A 16,066-nucleotide genomic window follows, 5' to 3' on the forward strand; every position below is an offset into this window, starting at 1 on the left:
GTTTGATTGTGCGCTAGTAATGGATTTTAGCATCTTTTGTAGCTGTAGCCCCAGTATGTAAGTCTACTTTCATTGGTAAATACAGGCTCAAGAATTTTCATTACATTAATAGATGCAGAAAACCAACAGAGAAAACATCCCCAGAGGACAGCTTCAAAGGAGTTTGAAACTCAGATAATGAAAGACTGAGGTCCCAGAAAAGATATTTCTTGCTTCTGTTACTCACAAACACTCCTTCTAATCCTTCAAGAGCAAGTATGAAACAAATGGGTCCAAATTCTTACTTCAGGCCCACCAGTGTAAATTTAGAGGCCACAATCTAGTTTATCATTGCTTCTGGCCAGTAATCCACAGGCAGTACAAGGGTGGGAATCTTGCATGCAGTAAAAATCCCCTCTTGTGAGAGCTGAGTACCAGATTCTGCCACCTTTGCCTTTTCTTTTCCTGATGTTTTTTTTTTTCTTGACCATTACTATCTGCAGTGGTCCAGTCACGTATCTTTTGCATCCATACCCCCAGCTCTAAGTTACGCAGTTGCTTGTATCACGTCCCACTTGAGGGGTTTTTTGTCTCCATTTTTCCTGGGTACTATAAGTAACAAAATTAGATGGTTACAATAGCGGAGTCCAACCGTTTCCAAGAACAGAAAAATCTTGTGGCAGCTGCTAATTAGTATTTTAAAAACCTGCAGTGCCTAAGATAGTTTAGAGTGCTTTTTATTCAGAAGAATTGTTCAATGTATGAAGATGAAAGAGATGGATTACAGGAAAATTAAATGTAGGATTTAACTGAGAAATAATCATTTTCTATGAAAGATAATGACTCCTCTTGAGGCTAGTATCAAGATTTATTGACCCAGAAGGTTAATATTGATCAAAACCAAGGCAAACAAAATATTAGACCTTGAAGGAGAGTAATCTTGATATTGAAGTCTTGCCACTGACTGAACAGGTCAATATATCTGGGTGCCAGAATCTAAGGTTTTAGAACACAGAATGGTGGGGGACATTAAATACCTCTGACATGTTCTGTGTATACACTTTTCATTCTCATCAGCAGTAGTTACTTTATAGCTATGTCCTTCTGTATATAGCTTCTTGCAAGGTTTCAGACTTCACTCAAAAACCTAATTGCAAATATAGCGGTTATCTTCCTGAACTGTAACATATAGTGTAACATAAGGCACCAGTCTGAAGTAAAATGACTCCTTCATCTATTCATTCACATATATAAGTGATATTTTTAATAGCTTTCATTCCAAACACAACAAAGATCCTGCAGCTGCTGCAAAACCATAGTGACAATAAACTGGAAAACTGTTATGCTTCAATATATAGATTAGTCATTGCATCCAACAATTTGAAAATCCAGGAGAAAAAAAAATTGAGTTAAATTCTACTGTAAACTGATGACAAGAAAACATTAATCTTACAACAAATATCTGGATTAATTAATCAATGAGGATAAAAGTCAGAGACTTAAGAAAATGTACCACTAAGGACATGAAAATAGTTTACAGGATAAGATCAACAGTTAATGCGCTTGGGGCAGAATTTGCCTTTTTTTCCTGTTCATATGGCAACTAGCAGGACAGGGCTTTTTAATGTCCCCAGCAGCTGTCTTCAAAATAACAAAACTACTCCCATTTGCTAATGAGAATAGCAGTGTATACAATATAATCTGAAATCAATTAGAATGACAGTAAAAATAAATAAAAATGAGATACAAAGGGTTTATTTTTGTTTATTCAGAAAACAAACAATTCAGTATGAAAACAGTTAAGCCAGCAGTATTTAAAAACAGAAACATAAAATGTGTTTCTATTTTTCCCACCAAAACCGCTGTAAATATTGTGATTTTAAATATAAGTTTATATATAGTTTATATTTACTTGTCCTGCTTTTCATTTTATTTGAAAAACACCCTGAATGAATGAGATTTGAATAAATCAGATCTGCTTATATGCAATTATTCAGTAATGAACAGTTTCTGAATTTCAGTAAGAAATATTTTGATAGTATTTATTTTTTAAAAACCTAACAAATAAAAAATTATCATTGGTCTTCTCTTAATGCAAAATAGGTGGTATACCACAGCAGTATACATAGTGAACAAGTAGCATGCTCAGGGAATGCTTATATTTCCTTGTTAAAATCTTGATTTTTCCAATTTTGCCAATACAAAATAATAGGATTATTGATTTCCTCTGTTTTGCCAATGAAAGTACATCCTCAGCAGCCTGTGTTTAGATGTTGTAAGAATTCAAGGGGCTGAAGTGAATTGCATGATAAGTAATCTAATCACATGCACATATTTAATTTTCAGAAAGTGGACTAACTGATAGAAAAGTATCCCATTTAAAGTGCATTGCATCAGTATTTGTCTCATCTACATAAAGCTATAGACATTAAAACTGGATCTCTGGCTCCGAGTCCTGCCAGGGCAGGATCATTCCATATGCCACATCTCTGAAGCCGTCTCCAGGCTACTTTTGACCACTTCCACGGTGTACAAAAAAAAAATTAAAAATAATGGTGCACAGTCACCTTTGCAACTCCGCTGTACCCTTTAGGACTTGTTCCAATTAGAGAAGTTTATTTCAGACTACAGAGCTCCACAGCAGTTCAGTTTCTGGGGGATTTAATTCCATCTGCACATTTACACTACTAAGCCAGACACCTACTGATTTTCTGAATATTATTTTCAAAATATGATTCACCTCTCATCATTTACAACCCGAATATGATAATAAAGAATAAGATAATTTACACATAAATTGGTTTTGAACCCTGTTTGTATAGAATTTTATATAATTCTAGAACATGTAGTGCCTTTAAAATGCATAAGCAAATGAAGTGCTATCTTGACCAAAAAACCAAGAGACAAGAATAAAATTTCCACCCTTCAGACTGTGTGACATCAGTCTAAGAACATTGATCTTAATGAGCATTCCCAAAGCACAAAACACAAGGAAAATATTTTGTGTAGTGTTTTTCTGTTTGCATCCTTTCCTTGTAAACATGAACATACCAATTAGACCAAGGCCACACTGCTATTGGGTACAAGTTCAGAATTGAAATTATTAAATCATGCATTTCTTGCCTAAAAAATCAGAGATTAAAATTCCTCCACTGTGGCCTTTTAGGGAAAACTTCTAATCACATACTTTTCTCAGATAAATCTCATTAAGAACTCTGATCGTATCAAGGATCAAGCTATCAAATATGTCTTCAGTCATTCTCATCTTCACAGTTAATTCATCATCATCATAGTAAGTCCACTGAGATTCTTCTTTGCAGAGCTCTTGAATCTAAAATAGGACATGGATATGAATGCTTACTTCAAGAATAAGAGCATGGTCAGTTCTGAAAGGTACTAAGAGACTGTACCTAATCCAATGACTTTATAAATAAATTACATGCATCGTTAATTTAATTTAAATCATTCAGGAGAGCCAGAAATACTGGATTACTACTGCAAGTGTACTGAAAAGGAAGGCAATGACTTGAAGTTCCGAAGTTATTTTGAGTAAACATGATTCTCACAAAAGCATGAGAATTTCTAATTTAAATCTAGAGAAAGTAAACAAACCTCCACTTGCGAGTCTGCTTACCAGAATAAGGTCCACTCTGTCTCTCTTACAGTTTCCATACTTGGTCATATTAAGGAATTTTCTTTTCATTTCTAAGTCATTCTCTTCCAGGTTCATTATTTTAATAATTTCACCCTGAACAAATGTCTACAAAATAAAAAAGGCTGAAAGTAATTGTTCTGATAGGAATTCTGTCACTGTAAAGGTTGTAAACAAGTGAGAGATGCCAGTGTGGAGACCCAGTTTTAAATCTAGAAACATCTCAAAGTTCAGGGAACTGGTCTAGAAGTAGCTGATCAATACTGGCCAACCATCACTTTTAAAATATAAGATTAATTTAGAGGTTATACCCAAGATAGGCAAGGCCAGAGAGACTTAGAAGCCCAATTCCTATTCCTCTACAGAACTCCATACACTTGAAATATTTAGACTAATTAGCTCCATCTGTATTTATTCAAGCATTTCAGAGTAATGATGTTTCCTTTGCTAATCACCTCAGTTACACTGCCATAATCCTCCCAAATTTCACATTTTTGTCTTTTTGCCATAGCAATGTCTGCTCTGCACTGACTCTTGTTATTGTACACTTTCCATTTCCAAAATGTACCTTGACCTCATTGACATCTGTTCTTCTGCAAAGACACCTGGAACAATGAGAGCTCAAATTTTCTTTCATCCATGGAAATGTTTGGGGATTTGCAATTACTTGATATTCTCCACATAGCAACTCATGGGTCAAATCAAATATAACCTGTAAAACAGAAACACAGTACCAACATAAACTGCACCTCTCATAGATGCCCTTTCAAAAGTTTTCTTGGCACTTCTGAAGGATGTTAGGCTGGTGACAGTAAAGGTTTGCATCTCAGTGCAAAATCTCCTAACCTCACCTGCATCACTGATGTTCCTACAGCTGATGTCATGATGACCTTTACCTAAAGAACATGTAAACCTGTACAGCAGAAGCTGTTGGACAGTAAGGTGTGAATATGAAGTATGGATGGCTTACACAAGAGGCCCAGGTGGGACCCTTTAATCTCCTTATGTAGACACAGGTCCACAAAACTTAGTAGTTTCAGAATGCTGAGGAACATGAAGACCTCTCCAAACTCAGCAGGACATCCAAGGCAGGAGACTTGGACACTTTAGACTGCAGCTATCCAAGAAGCTTGGCTTTTTCTGGCCTAAACCAGACACTGGGCTAGGTGTCCAGAGTCTTATAACCGAAGAGCTGCAGAAAAAGGCTTGTATCACAGCCAAGATACCTATTCTAGCAGAATTATTTTGCAGTAGATTACCAGAAGCAGTATTTTGCAATGCCTCTTTCAGTGTTCCTTTAGCTCTAGTTAGTATTAGCAGCTAGAATAATATTAAATTCTAGCTAATATATGAGTCAGCCTACAGAACACTAGAAGAGTTTAATAGCAGTGCTTCAAAAATACCTGATTATACATCCTCTTGCTTTCTGTTTCCAAATCGTTCCCTTGGAGATCATTACATTCAAAGTGCTTTGGCTCACTGATTCTCCTGAAGTTTGAATATATGTTTTCCGGGGTCCATAATTCTTCTACAGCATAGGCAGACAATTTCTTAACATACGAACTGCAATGTGGTATCACAAGAGGAACTTCCACAGTTTTCTTCCAAGGAGCTGAGTGCCACTGATCTAATTTGTACAAGCGTTGCTTTTGGGTTTGTCTCACCAGTGTATGTTGGTCAGAATTAGGCTGATCAAAGTCTTCAGAGCTTCCAAAAACACCAGCATCAAGGATTTTTATAAGGAACTTTAGTAGAGAGAAAAAGAAAAGCCAAATAACATACTCCATATTTTCCCACAACTTTTGGAGGTATTGCAATTATTAGCAACTGATTAAGGTTACACTTTAAACCATCGTCTTATTAATGGGCTCAAATAAAGGCTTACTGATGTGTCATTAAAAAAAAAAAAGCTATTTTAACTGTATTTAGCAGAATTCAGAATTAGAAAGAATTCTGAATTTAGAGTTCAATTAATTTTTTTTACATTTTGAAACATTTTTGTTCTGAATTGGGACTATTCTCCCAATTGCCCCAAAGCAAAACTTTTTTTTTTTTTAACTTTCTGTGATCTTATGTGGTCCATCAGGAAGGACAAATTAGACACTCTGGGATTGGAAGAAGCAGGCATCAAAGGCTTCCATTTCATTTGGGATTCCAGTCTCCCAGGGAGCTGAATGAACAGCGAGAGTCTGGCAGCTCTGAGAATCTTGACTTTGCTAGAAGCTGCCTAATACGGAATTAGCTGCAGAGCTAATACAGAATTAAAAAGCTGAAGCTCTCTCAGCCAGGAACTGGAAAGGAGTCAAGCAGATGAGCTGACAGGTGTCCAGCTTTGCTCTGAGATGAATCAAAATTGAAGTTTGTTCAGATTTATCAGTTTTCACTAACTGACAAATTCCAACAACAACAACAGCCCAGTTTGCTTTGTCTGGATACAAACACCTTTGTCCAACACCTAAGCAGACAAGAACTTTGACTGTACTTACTGGCAAAGCGGTTGGAGAAGTCTCTGAAGATGAATGAAATATCTTGTCTGCTTCTGATCCTTGTTTTCTTTTAATCTTCTTATATTCTTTAACTGCATCATCTACAAATTTAGTTACAATTCTTTCTGCTACTGGGTGACAACCGTGAATGCTAAGCATATCGAAATCATGCAGTAAAACATCAGAAGCCTTTGCTGATTGTTCAGATAAGATAGCAACTGAATTTTCTTTGAGGAGAAACAGTTTTGGATTGTCTTCTTGTCTTATGTCTTTGCCGTAATTAATCATGTCTTTTTCAAAGGCACTTCTGTATTTGTATTGGGCTGTTTCAGAAAGTGCAATTAAAGTGTCAAACAGAAGGTTTTTACTGAGTGCATTTGCAATATCATCAGCAAGTTTATTTCTTTTCTCATCCTCTACCAAGCAACAGATGTTTTGGCTTGTGTTTACCTCCTCTGTGTTACCAGTCTTACTTTTCATTGGAGGCACATCTGCAAGTATCCCGTGTTTTATTTGTGTCAGTTCTGTTTTTTCTTTATCTGATCTCAAGCACATTAAGTTATTTTGAAAGAGGATTTCATAACACTTACACTGGTCAGAATGTGGAAGCTTTTGCCCTCTTCCAGACAGTAAGGCAGTGTGTAACTTGGACTGCCTTTCTGTCACTTCTGATCCTCCTGCACTGTTTGTGTCTTCTGCTTTCTGCTCTGTAAGCCTTCCTCCCTTCTCATCATCTTCAGAGTATTTGCAGTCTTCTTTGAAGGATTCATCATCATAGGAGTCAGAGTCTTCATCCCCAGTGTAACTGGAACCATTTTCATTACCCTCCAACAGGTGTGAAATCTCATCAGGTCTGACAAAAATACCACAGTGCTGAGGACACTCAAAATACTTCACCCCTTTGTAAGTTCCAGCATTATCACCTTCAGCTTTGTCAAGTGCAACACCAGCCCAATGGCCACGATCAAAACAAGTCAGTCCTTTGAACATCAGGGTTCCAGGGTGGGTCTGCTTTATTAACACTCTGTCCCCAATTTGAAATGATAATAATGGGTCATCGCTGTCCTCCTCAACTTTGGGCAGTGTTAAGTATGTTTTGCACTGTTTCGTCATGAAGTCAGGAATTTTACTGGCAGAAGAAATAGGATTTGATGCTGACAGAAACTCCAAAGGCTGCAAAGGTGTCTCGTGTTCTCCTTGGTATTCTAATAAACCTTCCTTTGCACTGGAAATATCTTTAACTAAAGATTGTTCTAAGAGACTACCATCTTGAGCTGAAAAAGCATCAATTGTCTCTCGATTGAGCAGGGGAAATTCTTCAGGCCCGATGTTATCAGGTAATGGGGGTAATGCATCCATTTTCAGTGATATATCTTCATCCATACACTGTCTAGTCTCCGAGACTGTCATTTTTTCTGGTGGAGATGGGAACTCATCCATACTGAAGGTAGAATCATCATTTTTCATTGCATCTGCACCTAAAGGGGGAGGAGGAAGATCTTCACTTGGAAATGACAAATTCTTTTTATTAGAAGATGGCAAGTCAGCACTTCCATAGGACAATACTTCATCAAGAGGAGACAGTATTTCTGACAAGGTGTTCTCATCAGTTGGAGGGAGACCCTCATCACTAATAAAAATTGTAGCATCTTCACTTTTGGAAGAGGAGTTCTCAGCTTGAAGCAATTGGTTTTTTGAGGCAGAAGAAAACAGTCCACTCCTTGCTTCCTTTATGGCTTGCCTTTCAGTTGCTGAGTTATTTTGATTTCCTGTGGCCACCCTTTGCAAAGACTTGAATGAATTGGTTTCTGTGTGGACTTCCTCAGAAATTCCTGGCATGGACATGGGCAGAGATACAATCTTACCGAGTTTGCTGGATGACGGTCTCTTGTTCAAAAGCTGTGCATTATTATTTTCACCCCCTGAAACTGGTAAATTTCTTGGAGATAGACATGCTAGTAATTTGTTATTTGTAATATCTTTGTCAGGTGGAAAAGAGACAGTGTTCCTAAGTTGGTCAGTAACTAATTCTAGATGTGTTAAAGAACCTGTTAGTGGAAACCCCATTAGGTCTCTATTTTGATCCAAAAATAAACCGTTAATTCCACCATCCTTTTTGACTTTGCTAGTTTTAGAACTACATTTCTGCTGTTCATAGATCTTAGGGGAGTAAATATTGTCAGTCCATGAAGAGCTGGCAACTGCATCTTTACCTTGTTTTGTGATCTCCTCCGAACACCTTTTGTTTCTACTGTAGTTTTCTGAGGCATCCAGATGTGGCTCATCCATTCTGCTGGCAGGGTTATCAGATGGGGAGGATTGTGCTAGCTTTGTTTTGGAGGCATTTGCTTTGTCTGATGGAATGAAAGGGAGCAAATGCTCAGTGCAGCCATGATCTGAAACATCTCCAGGGTATTTCTGGGAGCGTGATGAAGTCTCAGTGCTGTCATCTTGGGGCACCTCATGTTCATCATGTTTGGCACTAGCTAATGTTTCCTTTCCATTACTTATTGCTGTTAGCGTCTCTTTTGAAACATTAGGAAATGTATCACCATGGTCATAGACAAACTCTTCTGGGATACTGACATCTGTGTCCTCTCCATTTTTCAGCTCTAATTCAGAGTTTGAAATAGAGTTTTCTGAGACGTCAATCCAAACTGCAGACACTTTCTGAAATTCTGGGAGTGAAGAGTCTGATTTGTTATTTTCACATCTCAGAGAGAAGTTGTTTGATGTGGACAATGACTCAGTAGAAGCTAATCCTTCAGAAAATGCTTTTAAATTTAGTTCTTTATCAGAAGCTTCATGAGAAATATGATCCAAATGCTTCACGCACTGACTGCCATCCACATGACGGATCTCATAAGGGACAGGCACTTCCACTTTAACTAGAACATTTAAAAACAAACAAAAAACAAAAACAAAAAAAACCCCACAATAACAGTATTTCAGAAAAATCTTTTCATTTTATAGAAGAGGGTCCTGACAGGTAACTTAAGATTTTAATCCAGTGATCCTCAGATGTAAAATTGCATTCAAAAGACAGTAGCATTAAATACACAGACAAGATCAGTACTATTTTTAATATTAATCCACAAAAAAATCAGATTAAATAAAGATGAGCAACTTAGTAATGCAGCAACCAAGCAAATACAATAGTGTCCAAGTAGTTGATCAGAAGAGTTTGAAAGCAGGATTTTCATTAATATCTGTATTATTTTTAGCCCAATATGTAGCTTCACTACCTGGTACAAGTAGTAGGCTATTATCTTCTATGGACAAACTCCAGGAAGAGCTATTACTTAGGCTGTATGTTAAATAACTACGAAACCGTATTGGAAAAAGGTATTCCTTACCTTCTGACAAAGGGGTTTCAGAAGGTGCTTTTTCATCTATATGTGTGATTTCCAATTTTCTCTCGGAGTCTGTGCTAAATCTGAAAATACAACATTACAGTAGGATTAAATGCAAATTATGAAGTGCACAGTATGCACTATCATTCAGGAATGTTGTTTAAAACATTAAGTTTATTTGGACGTATTAGCTACCTACAGACAGCATAATGCAAAGTGTTTTAACTGTTACTTCAGATGCTTTCGTTTGAGCTCAAAGCCTTCTGAAGTCAATTCCTCCCCACCTCCAAACTGATTTCAGCACACCTTCAGCTGACTCCAAACTCCAAAGAATTATATCACCTAAGAAAAACTGGCAAACAATGTTTGATGAATGTGACTTTTATAAAAGGAGTTTGGGTGTTTCTTTTTTTGGGGGGAGAGATGCGTTGTTATTTTTGTTGGGTTTTTTCTTTGTTTTTTTTTTTTTTTTTTAAGTTATACAAGACCAAAATTTCCAGGCTAACATCATTCAATTCCACCTCCTCTTTCCACAACAGAACCACAACCATGGGCATAAAACAATAAGGCAAGGTTTGACACATCGGTAAGAGAATTGGAAGACAGGGCTGAGGGTTTCAGCTTTGACAGATACAGTACCTCTGTTCTTCTGATGACCTTTCTTTTTTTAACTGGGTTTTCACTAACGTAGCTTCATCTGAAGTCAGTGCTGATCTTTCTCCATCTTCATCATCAGAAAGATCTTTCTTCCTTTTCCCAGCCTGCAGAGAGTGTTATCAAGAATAACTGACTATACAGGAAACCTCAAGAATACCAGTGAATTGCTACTGGACTTTCTCCAGACTTAAGGACAGTATTTTAACATGGTACAGCAAAACTTCAACTTCAGCTTCTCTGCCTGCAAACTGCAAGGAGAGTATCGCCATGACAGTCAATATTGAGGATTTCTTCCGTTGCAAATTTATGTGAGAAAAACCCAGTTAAAATGAATTATAAGCTTGCCACATGCCTGAAATGGGCTGCAGGGGACCTGCTCTTCTTTTAGAGTTTTATGACTTCTTTGCTCCTTGTATGCTTTCTCCACTATCAGAGACTCTATGTCTTCTAAGGATGATGGGGCATCACCTGAAATACACAGATTATTCAGCACAGAACGCAAATACAGGGCTTTTTACTCAGTCACACGAAGTAGCAATACTACAAGAATGTAAGGCTTGCTACTGGAGTTTATGGCAGTGCCTATGCACTGACGCTCCAGGTTATGAAACAGCACAAGACTCCTTGCCAAATAGAAAAATGAAGTCAAAACACTAATGGTGAAAGTGGGGTCCACTAAAGTCCATGGAGAAAGTTTTCTTTGCCTGAGAGACTGGATTTATTTCAGACAATTTGATGTCCACGTGCTCAAAGCTAGGCTTGAGAATCTAGTTAAGGTACAGCCTATGCCAAACTTCTGTCATCAAGAGCACTGTTATTAGGTCTTAATTACACAAATCTATAGTCTCCATCACAATGGTATCTAGGAGTAAACACAGAAAGATTGTTCATTAGAAAAATAACTCAAATATGAAATATTGCCACAATATGTAAATATTTATAATACAGAGATTATGCATACCCAGAACTATATAAGTGATATAACTAGCTCATATATAAGCAGCCAGTTTTATTTTTATATGTCCTACTGAGAGCAAGAAATATGAACTGAGGATAAAACCTGGAAACAAAAATAACTCCAGCATGTCCTGTTGAAGTCTATCTTCAACTGATCTATGTTCTTTTAAAAAGAACACCCTTAAATTATTTTTAAAATCCCTCAAAAGAGGGTAAATTGTTAATGACACAATCAGAATAAGTTATGATTTTGTTCTGAGGAAGCAGTATAATCATATGTCATAATAAACCTTTGAGAGATCTCCACCATCTTGCCTAGCAGTGATTTATATATTGGGTACAGTGAGCAAGACACTTAGGTAATGAATGAGAAGATTGTCTCTCTTTCTGTCTGGATTAAAGTTTGATGGAAGTGGTTGAAACAGATTGGACATAATAGCATTAAATATGATTTACCAGTTCCTTGAAGAGTATTTTCTTCCTGAACCATACATAAGTTACACAAAGTAGAAAGCATCCTGAAGTCTTTCACTGTGAACTTGCTGTCACATGGATTAATATCTTCATTGTCTTCCGGATCTATCTTTGGGTTTGAAATAAATGCCTTTTCCTCCAGCACAAATTCCTAGAATATAAAATATTTAAGAGACAGAGTTAATGTCTTAACAGAAGAGGACTTTTCTGGTGGCAGACTGGCACAAATAATAGTTAAGAGATCAGAGATTAACTCTACGTGTTCACATGAAGATATTTAAGTGCATATGTACCCACGTTGGGGCTCTATCACTGATGTAGGAAATAGAAGAGGGACTAGTCTCTGCAGCAGCTATGGGCAGATGATTGTTTACTGCCCTAGGGACAGGTTTCATTTCTCCTGGAGCGGCACAGCACTGACCCACAGGAGATGGCTTAAACACATTGTCGCCAGTTAGCCACACAGAAAATGGATGGGGCAGGAAAGTTGTGGTGAACCAATCCATGCCAAAAATTTAGTCTTTAGCTGAAGCACAGAAAATCAACACACAAGACTGATTTCTACTTGATGTTCAGAACTACCAAATGAGGCTTGTGTTGGTCCTGTCTTAAGGCAAATACAACCTGGGGCACCATTTCTGTAGGCAGAAATTGAATTCCAGAGGTGATCCTTACCGGAAATGCACACTTTCTGCCTTTTCTTGTAATGGGTGTGGATATAGGTTCATCCATTCTAGCTGAATTGGCATGTTCCAGAAGTAATAAAACAGGATCCTGAGCATTCAGCTCTGAAAAGTACAACATTCAGTTACAATGATTCTAATGCTGCATTTTTTTTCCATGAATAACTTGACTATAGTTCTCTCTCATGGGCTAATTAGCTCACCAGTCCTCTTCTAAAAGATCATTTGAACTGCTCCAAAGAACAGCTAAGACTTCAACTTTTGCCCTAAGTCATTCAGTTTATCTAAGTGGTCTTAAACATGCTTTGCTACAGAACTCTTCATTGGCTACCTGTGTTTATAGAATCTTCAATCACAAAGACTGAGCCTGTGGTTTGACTGGTGGCACCACACACTTCCTTGGCCACTGTTTCAGACGCAACAGGACCTTGCACACCAAGGGATTGTTCCAAACCTGGAGACTCCTCTGCCTGTTTCTGGTGTCGTACCAGTGTTTTCTTGCTCTCAGTAGAAAAGCTGTGAAGAGTTAAAAAAGGAATTAATGACTGGAGGTTGTTCTTGTGTTCCCAAGTTAACCATGACAAATCTATATGAAGTCAATAAAGGTACGAATTAAATGCTTCTGATAGTGCTCAATAGTACCTGCAGAGTGCTCACATGCACATATGTTTAAAAATCAGCAAATTAGTAAAGCCAGAAGCACTCTGAATAGTGTATTTATTTCTCCATTGCCTCTTCCTCTCACTTGATACTGTATTTTATATAGTCAGGTTTCTAATCTTCATAGACAAGAATAGGAGGAGGCTAAAGAAACCCTCAGCACTGAAAAGGCAAAGCTAGGGTCAAAATCTGAACCTGTATGCCTCCTCCATTTCCAGTCAATGATGCTGTATCATATTTCAACACATCTCATTGAATTTTCCACTTTAAATACAGCATAGCAACTTTATGGATATTTGGGACATCAGATACAGATTGTGATGGTGACTGTGAACTTTCTAAGCAGTCTCATTACTGCAAAAGCACAAGGCAACACAATTCATACTCGCAAACTTTTCCATTAGTGGTACAAGTTCTAGAATACACAGCTGAGTAAGTTATTCTGTCCAGAAAAAAACCCCAGTGATCTATGTATAAGGTTTTTTTTTAGTTTGGTTGTATATTTTTTTTTACTCTGATAACAGTTCAAAAAGTTAAATGTATTATTGAATAGATTAAAATTAACAATATGATGGTGTCTAGAAGATAAATCCCTATTATTTTAAGATGAAAAAGACAGGCCTGTAGATATTGAACACCACTGATGTTTAAGGACTTCTGAATTGGGATACTTATTTTGAAGACATTCCCAATTCTCAGCTAAAAGCTTGTCTGTTTATAATAATTACAAGTTTCTGGATTCCTTGTTTCTATTATTTAATATCCATTAATAAAACTCCAAACCAGCAGCTTTTTCTGCATGTTGGTAATTTATTTATTATTTCAGTTTGCTTTCATTAAAAAAAAAATTTCCCAGCCCTTTCCATCCCCTATACAGCCCTGTTTATTAATTGTCTTCCTGATCATTACAAAATATGAACATACCTGCACTGGGGGACAGCTAGCACAATTACCCCCCTGCACTTTTACAGAGGAACGATCTATCCATAGCCACGCAGCAGCCAGAGTGTGGGTGCGAGTTCCACCAAGCCCTGTCCGCTCTAGACTGATGCCAATATTCACTGTTCTCCTATGAGCAGGCTTGTCAGTAATAAGAAGTGAAAGCACAGCCAAGAAACCTTTTAAAGATTTTTGTGACTTGTAATCAATAACCCCATGAATTATAGATCAGTTCCATGCAGGGATTTATTTGAAAGCCCTTCCCTGTGGGGACTTAAGTAAATGCACAAACCTGATTCACCAGTCTGCTAAAGGTCTGAGTAACACTGAATGAAAGGGTTTTGTTGTTTTGTGTTTTGGTGTTTTTTTTTTTTTTTAATTTATATAGATATATATTTGTCTTTAACTGCATTTAGTTTTTTTTTTTCTGAAGCAAATTAGATTTCTGTTCACTGAGCCTGCTTTGGAAAACTGCTGTTCTGAGCAGTGTGGGCACTGCTGGTTCCTTGCCTGCTCAGCTCAGCAGGAAGCAACCAGGGATGCTGGAGATGCAGCGCTTTCTCAGAACAGTGACTGAGCTCCTGAATTACCTCCGACTGTGGGCATTGTACATGACACCTCTATGCTTCAGTTTAAGCATAAAATTAAGTCCCATGCAGTACAAAAGCCTTCTGTGGTTGAATCCTACGTGAAATACAAACCTGCTCTGAGGCGTTCAGTGATACACAGGCTTAGAGCCAGAGGATGCCAGGGCAGTGAATTTCACCAATTAAATCAATACATCTACTCATTCCATATGGGTATTTTGAAGTCTAATTAATATATAATTGCGAAATGTTTTGAGTTTGTAGTTGAAAGTCACCATAAAAACGTGAACTACTTTTAGCAGTTATCATCAGTTATCATAGCAGGTATCATTAAAAGATACCACGGTTAACGCTGTGTAAGTTAAATTTGTGCAGGTCTGATATCCAAGCTACATTTGCTCATAACATTGCAGTGACGGGCCCCAGTCCCACCAACTTAGATAACACGGCCTAACATTTTATAGTGCAGGTACCCATAGTGAAATATAAACTTGCACAAAGATGCAGAGTTTAAAATTAATATATAAAGCCTGCAAGGACACCCTATAACCACCAGAAGTATTTATTATTTTAACATCAAAAGACTCCCCAATAAACAATACAGATGGTGCAAGTACTGACTCAAACAACTTTCTGGTAAAATTCAAGATTTCACTTAAAACACTTTCTCCCTGCACAGAAGGGTACTTTTTAAAGAATGGAAAATCTGAAATAAATACACTGTTTCTTATTGATATATTGACGGGAATGTATTTTACCTGAAGAATTTAGTAAGTGGTATGGGAAGGATCTCCAGCCGTGGATCCAGACACCTAATTTACTGGATGCTGCTCACACACCTTGCAGTAAGCTGGTCCCTGCCCTGAGGAGCTTACCATTCTGGACACCAGATGGTAGGTTGGACATACAGAGGGCACAAATAAACAATAAGGCACTATTGGTCAGAATGATAAGCTATGATTTTGATGCAACTGCTTAAACACGGAGGTTGTTCAAAACTTATTATAAAACTCCCTCTCAGGAACATTTAAAGCTCACATGTTTATCTAGGACATAATGGCTTCCATCTTCTCCACTGGACTGGTTCTTATCTTCAGCTATCACTGTGGAAAGGGTTTTACTTACCCCTCATATTTCTTGCTTTGTTTATTCTTTAGCTGGACACAACTGTTCCCTGAGAGATCAGGCCTTTCTGGGCAGGCTGCTGAAGAAGAATATGACTCTGGGCTAGAAATAAGTCTCCTTGTCTTCAGCTTTATTGCTTCTTCAGTTGTTGGGCTCCTCATAAGCTAAAATGAAAAGGTAATAAATACATAAAGTTTCACCTGGCTTCCTTAGCTGCAGTGTCAGCTCTGACTTCAGCTATTATCCACTCAAAAAACCCACCAAGACATCTGGGGACTGTGACTTAATAACCTCTTGCTTCTCTGTCAAATTATGCAGCTTTTTCTGGAGCTGTGCTGTTGAATGCCGCATTGTTAAGATTTCTCTTTGCTGCTTTAATAAAAGCTTTCTTTCTTGATGGGCTGCCCTGTAGATGTTTTGCAGGTGCTGGATCTCTGCCTATGAAATACAAGGTAAAAATAAAAAAAAAGTGTAAGAGAGCTGAGATAACAGAGGAAAGAGACCTACTTAAAAT

General features: G+C 37.5%; 1 protein-coding gene across 1 annotated transcript in view; it reads right to left on the minus strand.

The window, feature by feature from the left end:
* Nucleotides 1-2,855: 2,855 nt before the first annotated feature.
* Nucleotides 2,856-16,066, minus strand: part of CCDC187 (coiled-coil domain containing 187) — a 41,944-nt gene continuing 28,733 nt past the window's right edge. Inside the window, exons 21-30 of the mRNA XM_086764151.1 lie at nucleotides 15,814-15,990; nucleotides 15,553-15,716; nucleotides 12,573-12,757; nucleotides 12,234-12,346; nucleotides 11,541-11,709; nucleotides 6,118-9,005; nucleotides 5,035-5,376; nucleotides 4,200-4,343; nucleotides 3,614-3,739; nucleotides 2,856-3,310 (exon numbers count right to left, since the gene is read on the minus strand). Of these exons, the coding sequence (XP_086620277.1) occupies nucleotides 3,155-3,310; nucleotides 3,614-3,739; nucleotides 4,200-4,343; nucleotides 5,035-5,376; nucleotides 6,118-9,005; nucleotides 11,541-11,709; nucleotides 12,234-12,346; nucleotides 12,573-12,757; nucleotides 15,553-15,716; nucleotides 15,814-15,990 (4,464 nt within the window). The 3' untranslated portion in view covers nucleotides 2,856-3,154. The remainder of the gene's footprint in view (nucleotides 3,311-3,613; nucleotides 3,740-4,199; nucleotides 4,344-5,034; nucleotides 5,377-6,117; nucleotides 9,006-11,540; nucleotides 11,710-12,233; nucleotides 12,347-12,572; nucleotides 12,758-15,552; nucleotides 15,717-15,813; nucleotides 15,991-16,066) is intronic.

Source organism: Chlamydotis macqueenii, chromosome 20 (assembly GCF_036417535.1).
Source record: "Chlamydotis macqueenii isolate bChlMac1 chromosome 20, bChlMac1.mat, whole genome shotgun sequence".
NCBI classification, from domain to species: Eukaryota; Metazoa; Chordata; class Aves; order Otidiformes; family Otididae; genus Chlamydotis; species Chlamydotis macqueenii.